At 48.1% G+C, this 14,783-nt stretch overlaps 1 protein-coding gene across 1 annotated transcript in view; it reads right to left on the bottom strand.

Annotated features, from left to right (window-relative positions):
• Window positions 1-14,038: 14,038 nt before the first annotated feature.
• The window catches only part of LOC141133563 (vitelline membrane outer layer protein 1 homolog), a 29,824-nt gene continuing 29,079 nt past the window's right edge, over window positions 14,039-14,783 (bottom strand). Inside the window, exon 3 of the mRNA XM_073623023.1 lies at window positions 14,039-14,342. Within this exon, the coding sequence (XP_073479124.1) occupies window positions 14,054-14,342 (289 nt within the window). The 3' untranslated portion in view covers window positions 14,039-14,053. The remainder of the gene's footprint in view (window positions 14,343-14,783) is intronic.

Genomic DNA, 14,783 nt, shown 5'->3' with positions numbered 1-14,783 from the left:
AGTACCGGATACATGTAGAGTTCCAATCATTTACACCATCCCGAAGATCCATAAGAATGCTGAGGCTCCACCAGGAAGACCCATCATAAATGGGATTCAATCGATCAATGCAAGACTAGGGGAATATGTGGACAAATTCTTGCAACCCCTAGTACCTAACACTAAAGCTTATCTACGTGATACCAAACATTTATTACAAATATTAAAATCTCTGACCCTGGAGCCTAATGGAAGATATCTGTTAGCAACTGCTGATGTTGCTTCACTGTACACAATAATTGAACATAGCGATGCAATAGAAGCATCTAAATGGGCTATGGATTCATTCAGCCATCTCATTTCTAAACAGAAAAGATTTCTTCTTAGAAGCCTGGCCTTTGGTATTCAACATAACTACTTCTGGTATAATGACAATTATTTTCGACAACTAACGGGTATTGGGATGGGAGCTAAATGTGCCCCAAGTGTAGCCAACATATTCATGGCAAAATGGGAGGAGGATGCCATCTTTTTAAATACTCCGAAGGAACTGGTTCTATATAAAAGATTCATAGACGATTGTATTATTATTTGGAAGGGTGATGAACTGAGTTTAAGATCCTTTTTCCAACGTTTGAATATGAACCAAAAAAATATTAAACTTGAACATCAAATTAGTGAGACTAAAATCCAGTTCCTTGATCTTGAAATAGAACTAACAGCCAATATCATCAGCACAAAAACTTTCTTCAAACCGGTGGAAAGGAACAGCTATATACCAGTAACGAGTTGCCACTATGAGCCATGGTTAATCAACATTCCGAAGGGCCAGTTTATTCGCTTACGGAGAAATTGTTCAGAAAATAATGACTATCTTAAACAAGCTCAGTGGATAGGTAAGAGGTTTGAAGAAAAAGGGTACAATAAATGCTTTATAGAAGAAAAAATAACAGAAGTCAATCAAACCTCAAGGGAAGCGCTGATCCAAGATAAAATCAAGGTAAATGACAAAACAGATGACATACCTCTGATAATGGACTTCAGTATACAACACAGGAGGATGGAGAGGATTATAAAAAGACATTGGTCTATTTTAAAAACTGACACTACTTTGGCAAATATACTCCCAGAAAAACCGAGATTCATTTATAGACGAGCTCCAACTCTAAGGGACATCATAGCTAAAAATGTACCCAACCCACCCAAGAGAATAACTGATTTGACCTTTTTTCAGGGTAAAGGATTCTATCCCTGTAAAAGGTGTTATGCCTGCATAAATACTAATCAAAATGGATACAAATGTCAGAAATTTTCTTCAACAAATACTGGACAAGAACTTGAAATAAAGGATTTTATATCTTGCAGGACTGAGGGGGTGGTATATGCTTTACAGTGCTCCTGCTCCCTCCAATACATTGGCAGAACGAAGCGACCAATGTGGAAGAGAATAAGAGAGCATATCCAGAACATTAGAAAAGGCTATCCAAAACACAGTGTTTCAAAACATTTTGATAGGTATCATAACAGAGACCCAGGGGCGGACTGACCATTGAGCCACTCGGGCACTGCCCGAGGGCCCTGGGCCACTAGGGGGCCCCATCAGGGTTGCCAGCCTCAGTAAAACCAGGGACAGTATGGACCAGGGACAGCCAATAGACAGTATGGACCTGGGACAGCCAATAGAAACATGTCTGTGTACACTGTGTGTGTACATATATGTGTATACTGTGTGTGTGTATACTATGTGGCCCCATAATCTCTGATTGCCTGGGGGCCCCATAATCTCCTATTGCCCGGGGGCCCCATGAGTTGTCAGTCCGCCCCTGCAGAGACCCTAGGGGTCTCCAATTCTGGGCTATTCAAAAGTATAAGGCTCATTGGAGGGGTTCCCATAAAGTGAGGGAACTCAGCAAGAATGAATCCAAATGGATATTCCAGATGGGTACATTAGAACCCCATGGTTTGAACATTGAATTCGACCTGAATTGTTTTATTTCTGATTTTTAGAGGTTTGTCAGATTTATATATATATTTTTATGGTATATATTTTAATTTTATTTTTTATATTTTATTTTTTATTTTTATTTATTTTTTGGTCCAATATTCTCGTTATTTGTCCAATACCAGTTTTTTCTGAGTGGCAATATTTGGTTCAGTTCTAGCATATAAATAATGGTCATCATCCATTTTTGCAATATTCTATCATGGAATTTTTAGATTTTAATTTTACATTTTAATATTATTTCCCTATTTCTTATATCATATCTTATTTTAATTGTATATATGTATATTTTATATATATATATATATATATATCCTGTCATCTTGTTTACTCCGTTTTCCATACATTTATGAGCAGAGCATGTGGATACCCCATTTTTGTGATATCATGGGGCACTGGTCAATTATCAAAACCATTAGAGACAACGCTTTGCCATATAGTCCCTCTGTGAGATGTTATACCAATTGTGACCACTGGAGGGAGTTGAAAACGTAAACGTGATTAGAGATATCAATATATATATTTTTTACTTTTTACACACTGCGTTTTTTACACATGGAATCGTGGTTTTGATAAACCAACGATATTCCTATGAATTACATGTCTAATAAAAGTAGGTTTTAACAGGATTGAAGATTATGCAGGAAGCAGGATGATGTTAAACTCATGCTGTAGCCATGGCAACCACTCTGCTGTTGTGCTATAAAGCTGAGTCCTTCAGAGCTTGTATTAGCCTTGAAAAAGTCACGTGACTGTGATGTAACGCGTGGGAGGAGCCAAGAACGCTCTGTGCAGATCAGCAGTATCACACAGTGTACTGCACTGAATCTGCTCCTGTCTAAGGCGGCTGACTGCTATAGTAAAACCTGCATATGCCTTATCATTATAAGGCACACATGAGTGGATTGAAGTTTGCCTGTGTACCTTGGTATCCTAACTATTGCACAATGATTGGTTTTTTCTCTTATCTGCCTGTTTATGATTCTCACATTGGTTGTGAATAGAAGCAAAAAGCACATTGTTACTATGAAGGTCAATGAGCACCTTGATTAAGCAAGTGTTTTTAAACAGCTTTGCTAGTGATCAAAAGCTCTATACCAATCAGGATTCTACACCTGTATAATTGAACCTTCTGAATACATCCCTATATATTTATTTTTATGTGGATTTTTTATGTGAATTTTTTTACACATTTGGTGTCACTAATTTTTTATAATTTTACACTATTTTGATTGCTGGATTTTTTAGGAATTTTTACTCACCGCTGGATTTATTTGACTATTTATATTTATTCTTATATATTCATTTTCATGCACATTGTGAAGCGCTTCAAATATCATTATTTATTCTTTTTAAGTGACTCTGAAAACTCTCTTTTGATAGCAGCCTCACTTGGTTTTATGTGTAATTATCAGCTATTTAGCATCACAGCGCTTTGTGTTTTATATATATTTTTGCCACTGTCGTCTGCCACCTAATGCAGCGTGTCACTTGCCACCATCGCCTGCCACCAGATGCAGAGTGCCATCGTCGCCTGCCACCAGATGCAGAGTGCCATCGTCGCCTGCCACCAGATGCAGAGTGCCATCGTCGCCTGCCACCAGATGCAGAGTGCCATCGTCGCCTGCCACCAGATGCAGAGTGCCATCGTCGCCTGCCACCAGATGCAGAGTGCCACCGTTGCCTGCCACCAGTTGCAGAGTGCCACCATTGCCTGCCACCAGTTGCAGAGTGCGACCGTTGCCTGCCACCAGTTGCAGAGTGCGACCGTTGCCTGCCACCAGATGCAGAGTGCCACCGTTGCCTGACACCAGATGCAGAGTGCCACTTGCCACCATCGCCTGCCACCAGATGCAGTGTGTCACTTGCCACTGTCGCCTGCCACCAGATGCAGCTTGTCACTTTTCACCATCACCTGCCACCAGATGCAGAGTGCCACCATCACCTGCCAGCAGATGCAGAGTGCCACCATCGCCTGCCACCAGATGCACTGTTTCTGTCAGGGACATATCAGTGGCCGTCGGGCGAACATGCGTGCGCGCAGGTGCACGAGGGGCTTTCCCAGGGCAGTTCTGCTGAAATCCCCACTAGGGGGTGCCGGAGCACTCCCGCGCGCTCCCGCTCGCGCGTGCCATCCTGGAGGGACGTCTTTCCAGTTCCTGTGTTTGCTACCGCAAGAACCTGCATCAGGCCCTCCTACCCACTGTGCTCAAGAGACCACTGTTCCCACTTCCAGTGGCTCCTGAACCAGCGCTTAAAGCGGGGGTTCACCCACACCGCCAAAAAAAATAAATATTAAAAGCCAGCAGCTACAAATACTGCAGCTGCTGACTTTTAATACATGGCCACTTACCTGTCCCAGGGTCCAGCGATGTCGGCAGGGGATGCCGAGAACCCGCTCGGTTCCCGGCAGCTGCCGCCGCCATCCTAGGTGAGGGAATCAGGAAATGAAGCGTTGCGGCTTCACTTCCCGGTTCCCTACTGCGCATGCGCGAGTCGCGCTGCGTGTCCCTAGTGGTCGCCGCTCTCTCCTGGGAGCTGTGTGTTCCCAGCAGACAGCGCGGTCGGGATGGGAAGAGGCATAGACTCCCATGGGAGTCTATGCCGGAAGTGGGTGTAAATACCTGTCTTAGACAGGTATCTGCACCCCCCTCCCCCCTGAAAGGTGCCAAATGTGACACCGGAGGGGGGGAGGGTTCCGAAAAGCGGAAGTTCCATTTTTGTGTGGAACTCCGCTTTAAGAGAGGTCTCCTTCTACCAGTCGGGCAATTACCAGGTACCTAACAGTACGAACAGCCATGACTGAGCCCGCAGGAGAGACCTCTCCCATCAAGGAGATCTGTACGCACTTAGCGGCACTCACCCAGGCAGTAAAGACTTTACAAGACAGCTACAACAGACTGGAGGGTCAAGTTCTGAACCTTAGTGGTCCTGGAGGTGTGGCCTCTGCCTCAGCAGCTGCTCCAGCACAGGCTGCTGCACCACCCTCTGTGGTCATTCTTCCACCTGAACCAAGGGTCCCCATCCCTGAGAGGTTTTCTGGTGACCGAACCAAGTTTCTGGTGTTCCGCAGCGCCTGTCAACTCTATTTTGCCCTGCAGCCACGGACTTTCTCCCTAGAGGCCACCAAAGTGGGATTCGTCATATCCCTTCTACAAGGGGAACCCCAGACCTGGGCCCACCGCCTGCTTGAAACAAACTCTGTACAGATCCAGTCTTTGCCCGCTTTTTTCGAAGCCATGGCCCAGTTGTACGAGGATCCTCAGCGGACTGCCACCGCTGAGTCAGCTTTGTTCGCGCTCCAGCAAGGCCGCAGGCCGGCCGAGGACTGTTACGGACTTCAGACGCTGGAGCGCGGACACTCGATGGAACAATGCAGCCTTACGTAATCAATTCCGCATGGGGTTATCTGAGAATCTGAAAGATGAGCTTGCTCGGGTAGGAATGCCCGATACCCTTGAAGAACTCATTGCTCCAACCATCCAAATTGATCGACGCCTTCGTGAGCGCCGGTCTGAATGCTCTTCTCAGCAAACGCGCCCTATGTGGATGACTGCCAGAGTTCTGGTTCCTGCCTCCCGATATTTACCTTCTGCCTGCCCAAGTCCGGTTACCCAAACACCTGATGCTCCCGAACCAATGCAACTGGGACTTATGCATTCTACCTTACCCCCAGAAGATCGGGCGTGCAGACACCAGCTAAACCTCTGCCTCTACTGTGGTGGGGCGGGCCACCGTGAACAACTGTCCGGTCAAGACTCGTAAGTGTTATTCTTCTACACCAGCCAGTTTATCCGCCTTAACCGCCAATGCAACTCAACTTGCTCTCCCTCTCTCATTACAGCTCCAGGGAAGAACAATCCAGGTCAACGCCATTATTGACTCCGGGGCATGTAGCTGCTTTATTGACTCTGCTTTTGCTACTCAACAAAATCTTCCCCTAAAAGACAAGACACATAAACTCTCAGTTTTTCTGGCCGATGGGTCCCACATAAAATCGGGACAAGTCTCTCAAGAAACCCTTCCTCTATCTGCCACCTGTTTATCTCAACATAAAGAGATCCTGACTCTGGACGTTATCTCATCTCCACTGTTTCCGATCATTTTGGGCATGCCCTGGCTCCAGGCCCATAACCCTCACGTTAACTGGTCTACGGGTGAAATCTTGTTTCGGTCACCCTACTGCCAAAAACATTGCTTACCTGAACCCTTTAAGCCTGCTGCTACCTTACTTTGTATGGACATTGACCAAGACCTGCTTCAAACCATACCAGAGGCCTATCAAGAATTTGCGGATGTATTCAGCAAGAAGGGAGCGGACTCCCTGCCACCCCATCGTCCCTATGATTGCCCAATTGAGCTGCTCCCTGGGGCTGAGATTCCTTTCGGGCGCATCTTCCCGCTGTCTGAAAAAGAACAAGAGGCACTTAATATAAACATAAATGAAAATCTCGAAAAGGGCTTTATTCAACCTTCTACCTCCCCAGCTGTTGCCGGAATATTTTTCGTCTCCAAGAAAGATCAGACTCTTTGTCCATGTGTGGACTATCGGGAGTTAAACAAGGTTACGGTCAAAAATCGCTACCCGTTGCCTCTGATACCTGAACTGTGCCAGAAATTGAGGTCTGCCATCATCTTCACCAAGCTGGATCTAAGAGGGGCCTACAATCTGGTCCGCATTTGGGCCGGAGATGAATGGATTAAGGCTTTCCGGACCCGTTTCGGACACTATGAGTATCTGGTCATGCCCTTCGGCCTTTGCAATGCTCCTGCCACTTTCCAGCATCTGGTCAACGACGTGTTCAGAGATTTCCTGGACATCTTTGTAATCGTCTACTTGGATGACATCTTAATCTTCTCCAGTTCACTTCATCAACATTGGGAACATGTCTGTAGGGTCCTGGGCCGTCTTCATTTGCACGGACTGTATGCTAAAGCAGAGAAGTGCGAATTTGAACAAGAAGATATTCAGTTTCTGGGGCTAGTGATCTCCCCAACCGGCATCAAAATGGACCCTCAGAAGGTGTCCGCTGTACTAGATTGGCCAGCCCCTCTGGACAAAAAGGGCGTACAACGCTTCATTGGATTTGCAAATTTTTATAGGAAGTTCATTAGGGGGTTTTCTGCCATTATCTCCCCCATCACGCAGCTAACCAAGCAGAACTCCCGTTTCCACTGGAGCTCGGAGGCTCAGGGGGCCTTTGAAGAATTAAAGAGATGTTTCACCTCAGCTCCGATCTTTAGCCATTCTGACCCATCCTTACCCTTTATCCTGGAGGTTGATGCTTCCGAAGTGGCCGTGGGTGCTGTCATTTCTCAACGGCAGGGCAACAAGGATCTGATGCACCCCGTAGGATTCTTTTCTAGGAAGCTCTCGCTGGCTTAGCGGAATTACGATGTGGGAGACCGGGAACTACTTGCTATCAAGACAGCTTTAGAAGAATGGAGGTACTTGTTAGAGGGTGCAGTCCATCCGGTGCTGATATATACTGACCACAAGAATCTCCAATACTTAAGATCTGCTAAGAGACAGAAACCCCGACAGGCCCGGTGGGCTCTATTCTTTACACGTTTCTGTTTCCACATTACTTACCGTCCGGGAACTAAAAACGTAAAACCAGACGCGCTGTCGCACATGTTTGACAACCCTAAAGACCTTTCAGTACCTGACACCATTCTGCCGGCAAATAGCTTCCTACTTCTTCAAACGGATCTCCTGTCCACGATCAGAGAAGCATCACCAGAACCTTCAAGTCTCCAGGGATCCTCTTTAACAACCCGAGATGGATTATTGTGGAGAGGAAGTCAAATATTCGTACCGGAGAGCGCCCGAGTCAAGGTACTGACATTATTGCATGACCATCCACTTGCAGGACATTTTGGGGTTCGCAAGACCCTTGAGCTCGTGCAACGCACGTTCTGGTGGCCTAACCTGAAAGAATTTTGCAGGAAGTACGTTAACTCTTGTTCTGTTTGCATTCAGAATAAAACTTCCAGGAACAGAGCTTGGGGACTGTTGAGACCGTTGCCTGTACCAGATAGACCCTGGAGGATGATAGCAGTGGACTTTATAGTTGAACTACCATGCTCTGAAGGATGTTCGGCGATCTTTGTGGTCGTCGACCGGCTGTCTAAAATGGCCCATTTTGTGCCCCTAAAGGGAACGCCTTCTGCTGTAGAAACGGCCGGTGTGTTCATCAAGGAGATTGTTAGGCTACACGGAGTCCCAGCAAATATAGTGTCCGATAGGGGGGTGCAATTTACTTCACGCTTCTGGAAAGCCCTATGTGAGATCTTGAAAATTGAACTAGCCCTGTCCTCAGCATACCATCCCCAAACGAACGGGCAAACTGAAAGGACAAACCAGACGCTGGAGCAATACATTAGGTGTTTCACATCTTTTGTACAAGATGATTGGGTGTACCTGCTGCCCCTAGCGGAATTCGCTTATAATAATGCTAGTCACTCTGCCACTGGTCAATCTCCTTTCTTTGCCAATTATGGTTTTCATGTATCTTTTTTACCAGATTTTCTTCCAGAGTCCTAAGTTCCAGCGGTCCAGGACACAGTACAGTTCCTCAGTCATAATAACCAGATGTTACAAGAAGCGGTATTCAAGGCGCAAGCAGACAGCAAAAGGATCTTCGATCAGAAAAGAAGAGGAGATCTAAACCTTCAGCTTGGTGATAAGGTATGGCTGTCTACCAATAATATTAGGTAGACTTGTCCTTCGAAAAAGCTTGCTCCTAAATTTATTGGGCCCTTCCCTGTGAAAAGGAAAATCAACGAGGTATCTTATGAACTGTGTTTTACCTGATTCACTTAAAATCCACCCTGTGTTTCATGTGTCGCTTTTGAAGCCTGCTGTAGATGATCCCTTTCCTGATAGGGGCACCAGGGTCCCTGAACCTATCTTGGTGGACGGAAATGAGGAATATGAAGTGGAGGCCATCCTTGATTGCAGAAAGAGATCTGGGCAGGTACAGTTTTTGATTAAATGGAAGGGGTATGGTCCGGAAAATAACTCATGGGAACCTGACAGTAATATTCATGTTAACGTTTGATCCATGCCTATTTCTCTGCTCATCCTGAAAAGAAGAGTTATCTGGGCATCCGGAGGCTGCCAGTTGGGAGGGGGCAATGTCAGGGACATATCAGTGGCCGTCGGGCGAACATGCGTGAGCGCAGGTGCACGAGGGGCTTTCCCAGGGCAGTTCTGCTGAAATCCCCACTAGGGGGTGCCGGAGCGCTCCCGCGCGCTCCCGTTCGCGCGTGCGCTGTTTGGCGCCAAGTGCCCTTTAAAAGACTGTCAGATGCTTCCATCAGGTGCTGTTCGTCTGCAGCTCTGCACCTGAGTTCCTGTATCCTGCCTGTTGTTGTATTTGCTAGTGACCCGGCTCCGTCTGACCATTCTCCTGTCTCCAATCCGACCCGGCCTGCCTGACCTCGCTCATATCTTGTGACCTGTTGCCGAACTCCTGCCTGCCTGACTATTCTTTGGTTATCCCTCCTGCCATATACTTGCCTGATCTCCTGCCAAACGGACTGTCTGACTCTGCTTTGCCTGTGTCCTGTGATGCTGCTTCTAGTCTGCTCTGCCAAGCTCCAGGTTCTGCTGCTGCCATATCATCCACCTGTCTGCCTCCTGATCCGCTTCAGCCTACCTGCATCCGCAGCTCAGCCATCCCGGAGGGACGTCTTTCCAGTTCCTGTGTTTGCTACCGCAAGAACCTGCATCAGGCCCTCCTACCCACTGTGCTCAAGAGACCACTGTTCCCACTGCCAGTGGCTCCTGAACCAGGGCTTAAGAGAGGTCTCCTTCTACCAGTCGGGCTCAACTACCAGGTACCTAACAGTTTCACTTGCCACTGTCGCCTGCCACCAGATGCAGCTTGTCTCTTTTCACCATCACCTGCCAGCAGATGCAGAGTGCCACCGTCACCTGCCACCAGATGCAGAGTGCCACCATCGCCTGCCACCAGATGCAGAGTGCCACTGTCACCTGCCACTAGATACAGAGTGCCACTTGCCACTGTTGGCTGCCACCAGATGCAAAGTGCCACTTGCCACCATTGCCTGCCACCAGATGCAGAGTGCCCCTTGCCACTGTCGCCTGCCACCAGATGCATAGTGTCACTTTTCACCATCGCCTGCCACCATATGCAGAGTGCCACTGTCGCCTGCCACCAGATGCAGAGTGCCACCATCGCCTGCCACCAGATGCAGAGTGCCACCATCGCCTGCCACCAGATGCAGAGTGCCACTGTCGCCTGCCACCAGATGCAGAGTGCCACTTGCCACCATTGGCTGCCACCAGATGCAGAGTGCCCCTTGCCACCATTGCCTGCCACCAGGTGCAGTGTGTCACTTGCCACTGTCGCCTGCCAACAGATGCAGCTTCTCACTTGCCACCATCACCTGCCACCAGATGCAGAGTGCCACCATCCACTGCCACCAGATGCAGAGTGCCACCGTCGCCTGCCACCAGATGCATAGTGCCACTTGCCACCATCACCTACCACCAGATGCAGCATGTCACTTGCCACCATTGCCTGCCACCAGATGCAGAGTGCCACCGTCACCTGCCCCCAGATGCAGAGTGCCACTTGCCACCATCGCCTGCCACCAGATCCAGAGTGCCACCGTTGCCTGTCACTAGATGCATAGTGCCACTTGCCACCATCGCCTGCCACCAGATTCAGCATGTCACTTGCCACCATCACCTGCCACCATATGCAGAGTGCCACCGTCACCTGCCACCAGATGCAGAGTGCCACCATCGCCTGCCACCAGATGCAGTGTGTCACTTGCCACTGTTGCCTGCCACCAGATGCAGCTTGTCACTTTTCACCATCGCCTGCCAGCAGATGCAGAGTGCCACCATCACCTGCCAGCAGATGCAGAGTTTCACCATTGCCTGCCACCAGATGCAGAGTGCCACTTGCCACCGTTGGCTGCCACTAGATGCAGAGTGCCCCTTGCCACCATTGCCTGCCACCAGATGCAGTGTGTCACTTGCCACTGTCGCCTGCCAACAGATGCAGCTTCTCACTTGCCACTATCACCTGCCACCAGTTGCAGAGTGCCACCGTCCACTGCCACCAGATGCAGAGTGCCACCGTCGCCTGCCACCAGATGCAGAGTGCCACTTGCCACCATCACCTGCCACCAGATGCAGCATGTCACTTGCCACCATTGCCTGCCACCAGATGCAGAGTGCCACCGTCACCTGCCCCCAGATGCAGAGTGCCACTTGTCACCATCGCCTGCCACCAGATCCAGAGTGCCACCATTGCCTGTCACTAGATGCATAGTGCCACTTGCCACCGTCCCCTGCCACCAGATGCAGCATGTCACTTGCCACCATCACCTGCCACCAGAGGCAGATTGCCACCGTCCACTGCCACCAGATGCAGAGTGCCACCGTCCACTGCCCCAGATGCAGAGTGCCACCATCGCCTGCCACCAGATGCATAGTGCCACTTGCCACCATCACCTGCCACCAGATGCAGCATGTCACTTGCCACCATTGCCTGCCACCAGATGCAGAGTGCCACCGTCACCTGCCCCAGATGCAGAGTGCCACTTGCCACCATCGCCTGCCACCAGATCCAGAGTGCCACCGTTGCCTGTCACTAGATGCATAGTGCCGCTTGCCACCATCGCCTGCCACCAGATGCAGCATGTCACTTGCCACCATCACCTGCCACCAGAGGCAGAGTGTCATTGTTGCCTGCCACCAGATGCAGCATGTCACTTGCCACCATCACCTGCCACCAGAGGCAGAGTGCCACCATCGCCTGCCACCAGATGCAGCTTGTCACTTGCCACCGTCGCCTGCCACCAGATACAGCTTGTCACTTGCCACCATCACCTGCCACCAGAAGCAGAGTGCCATTGTTGCCTGCCACCAGATGCAGAGTACCACCGTTGCCTGCCACCAGATACAGAGTGCCACTTGCCACCGTCGCTTGCCACCAGATGCAGTGTGGGAAAGACCAGTCTGTGTTCAAGGGGTGGGAATGGGATTTAACATCGAGAAAGATCTGTGTGCTGGAGGTGGGATTTCACTGAGAAAAGAACAATGTGCGTGTGAGCTGGGGTAGGGATCTCACCAGGGAATGGCCATTTTGTTTGCTTACCACCACTCAATATTCAATTGACCAATGTGTGCTGGGGATAGGATCTCACTAATGCAGGCCAAACAGAGCAAATTTCTTTCCTGCAACCACGGTTGCATCAACACAGACAGTATTGGCAGGGGAATCCCTGCCGCCAAGCCATTCTATTGTGCTGGCAGGAAAGGGGGAGCAGGGGAAGCAGTCCCCACCAGGAAAAGACAGTGATTATTGCTAGTGGCCATACTAGCCGCTAGCAATAGTTGCATGTAAAATCTGGCAGGCTGGTTTTACCCAAGTTGATTGATCAGTCAACTTGGTACTTTCAGCCTGCCCACACGTGGTTCAAATCTCAGCCGGTTCCTGCTGATTCAGCCGAGATTCAAACTGTCTATAGCCGGCCTAAGAAAGACCGATGTGTGTGCTGGAGGTGGCAACTCTCTCCAGGGAAAGACTGATCTGTGTTCCAGGGATAGGATCTTACTGGGGAATGACCAATCTGTGTTCGAGGGGTAGGACCTCACTGTGGAATGACCAGTGTGTATGCTGAACACCAACTATATACTGTACAATTTGTTTGATGGATTGTGGTTACTGCAAGCAATGTGCATGCTAGGAATGGGATCTAATTGGGGGAAGAACTAATCTGTGTTCAGAGGGAGGAATCTCACTCAGAAAAGATAAATCTGTGTTGCAGAGATTGGATCTCACTGGGAAAAGACCAATCTTTGTACGTGAGTGGAATCTCAGCTGGGAAAAACCAATGTGTATTCTGGGCACTGTTCAATATTATATTTATGTGGTGGTTTGTGGGTACTGCATGCCATGTACATACTGGGGGAGGCATCTCACTGGGGAAAGACCAGTCTGTGCATGGGGGATCTTGCTGGTCAAAGACCAATGTGTGTGTGAAGGGGGACCTCACTGGTCAAACACCAATGTATGTGTGAAGGGGGATCTCACTGGTCAAAGACCAATGTGTATGTGAAGGGGGATCTCACTACGGAAGGACCAACGTGTGTGTGTGTGTGTGTGTGTGTGTGAAGGGGGATCTCACTGGTCAAAGACCAATGTGTGTGTGAAGGGGGATCTCACTGGGGAAGGACCAATGTGTGTGTGAATGGGGATCTCACTGGGGAAGGACCAATGTGTGTGTGAAGGGGATCTCACTAGTCAAAGACCAATGTGTGTGTGTGTGAACAGAGATCTCACTGGGGAAGGACCAATGTGTGTGTGAACGGGTATCTCACTGGGGAAGGACCAATGTGTGTGTGAACGGGGATCTCACTGGTCAAAGACCAATGTGTGTGTGAAGGGGAATCTCACTACGGAAGGACAAATGTGTGTGTGAAGGGGGATCTGACTGGTCAAAGACTAATGTGTGTGTAAAGGGGAATCTCACTACGGAAGAACTAATGTGTGTGTAAAGGGGGAACTCAATGGTCAAAGACTAATGTGTGTGTGTGAAGGGGATCTCACTGGGGAAGGACCAATGTGTGTGTGAAGGGGATCTCACTGTGGAAGGACCAATGTGTGTGTGAAGGGGGATCTGACTGGTCAAAGACTAATGTGTGTGTGAAGGGGGATCTCACTGGGGAAGAACCAACATGTGTGCTGGACTTATGATGTCAGTACTGGAGAATGCTCTGCATTCAAAATTGGAAACAAAATCCACCAGTGACACATGGCAAAATTAAATTAGAACTTATGCATTATATCAGTAAGGATATTCCATACCCAATGTCATATTTAGATTAAACTTTTATTTATATCCTTTAAGTTCTCTTTTTGCTATTTGATACTTTATCATATTTAAACACAACACAACACATTGACCATCTCATCTGATTTATTTATTAAAGTATTATTTATTTAAAACAATAAAATAAATAATTTTATTTCAAGTAAATCTTCGTATTACTCTTATTTTTTGTTTTTAATTGTGATCCTGATTTTAACAGCATCTGAACTTGACATCATTCAGGGCCGTGTCATCTCCACCTCCTTGGGCAGGCTCCACTCTGGTTCTGATGCCACAAATTCCAGATTGGCAGAAGTCACTCCAGTCACTAAATGTTCCCCATCGTCCACCATAACCTGTCAGGATATTATTATTAGAGCATTGGAACATGATATTGTTGGCTGCAGTATCATCGCCATTTCCAAGGGGCCGCTCAACTTGCAGAGCAAAACTGATGAGTACACCAGAGGGACACCACCGAGCACCAGTCCAACTTCCCCATCTGTAGTGAAAAACAAAAATAATTTCATTGCTGGTCTATGGAGATCTGCTTATTTTGCACTGCAGCAATACTAGGCAATTGGCTTTACATTCAAGTTACATTTGAACTTTGACCATGCACCTAGAAGCTTACAGCCACTGCTTATACACACCGCCCCTTTCACTGTTCTGAAAAGCCAATCTAAGGACTGTCTTGCATAGGAAAATCACAAGTTGGCTTTTAAAGACAACCAGACCTTCGGTGAAGTTGTCCTTTAATCAATGCTCCCACTCACTTGAGAGTAGCTCAATATACAAGCCTTCAGCTCTAATCCAGCCATGTTCGCTGTGTGGACAACTCTGGTGCCAAACATTCTTCAAATAGAAAGCCTATGACTGTCTTTTCTTCATACTAAGCATGAGCACTGCGCCTCTATTCACTCTTATGGGGCAGTTGTGCTCT

The sequence above is a fragment of the Aquarana catesbeiana genome, linkage group LG03, assembly GCF_042186555.1.
Source record: "Aquarana catesbeiana isolate 2022-GZ linkage group LG03, ASM4218655v1, whole genome shotgun sequence".
Lineage (NCBI taxonomy): Eukaryota > Metazoa > Chordata > Amphibia > Anura > Ranidae > Aquarana > Aquarana catesbeiana.
The sequence above is the reverse complement of the archived record's forward strand: the minus strand, read 5'-3'. Positions and strand labels throughout refer to the sequence as shown.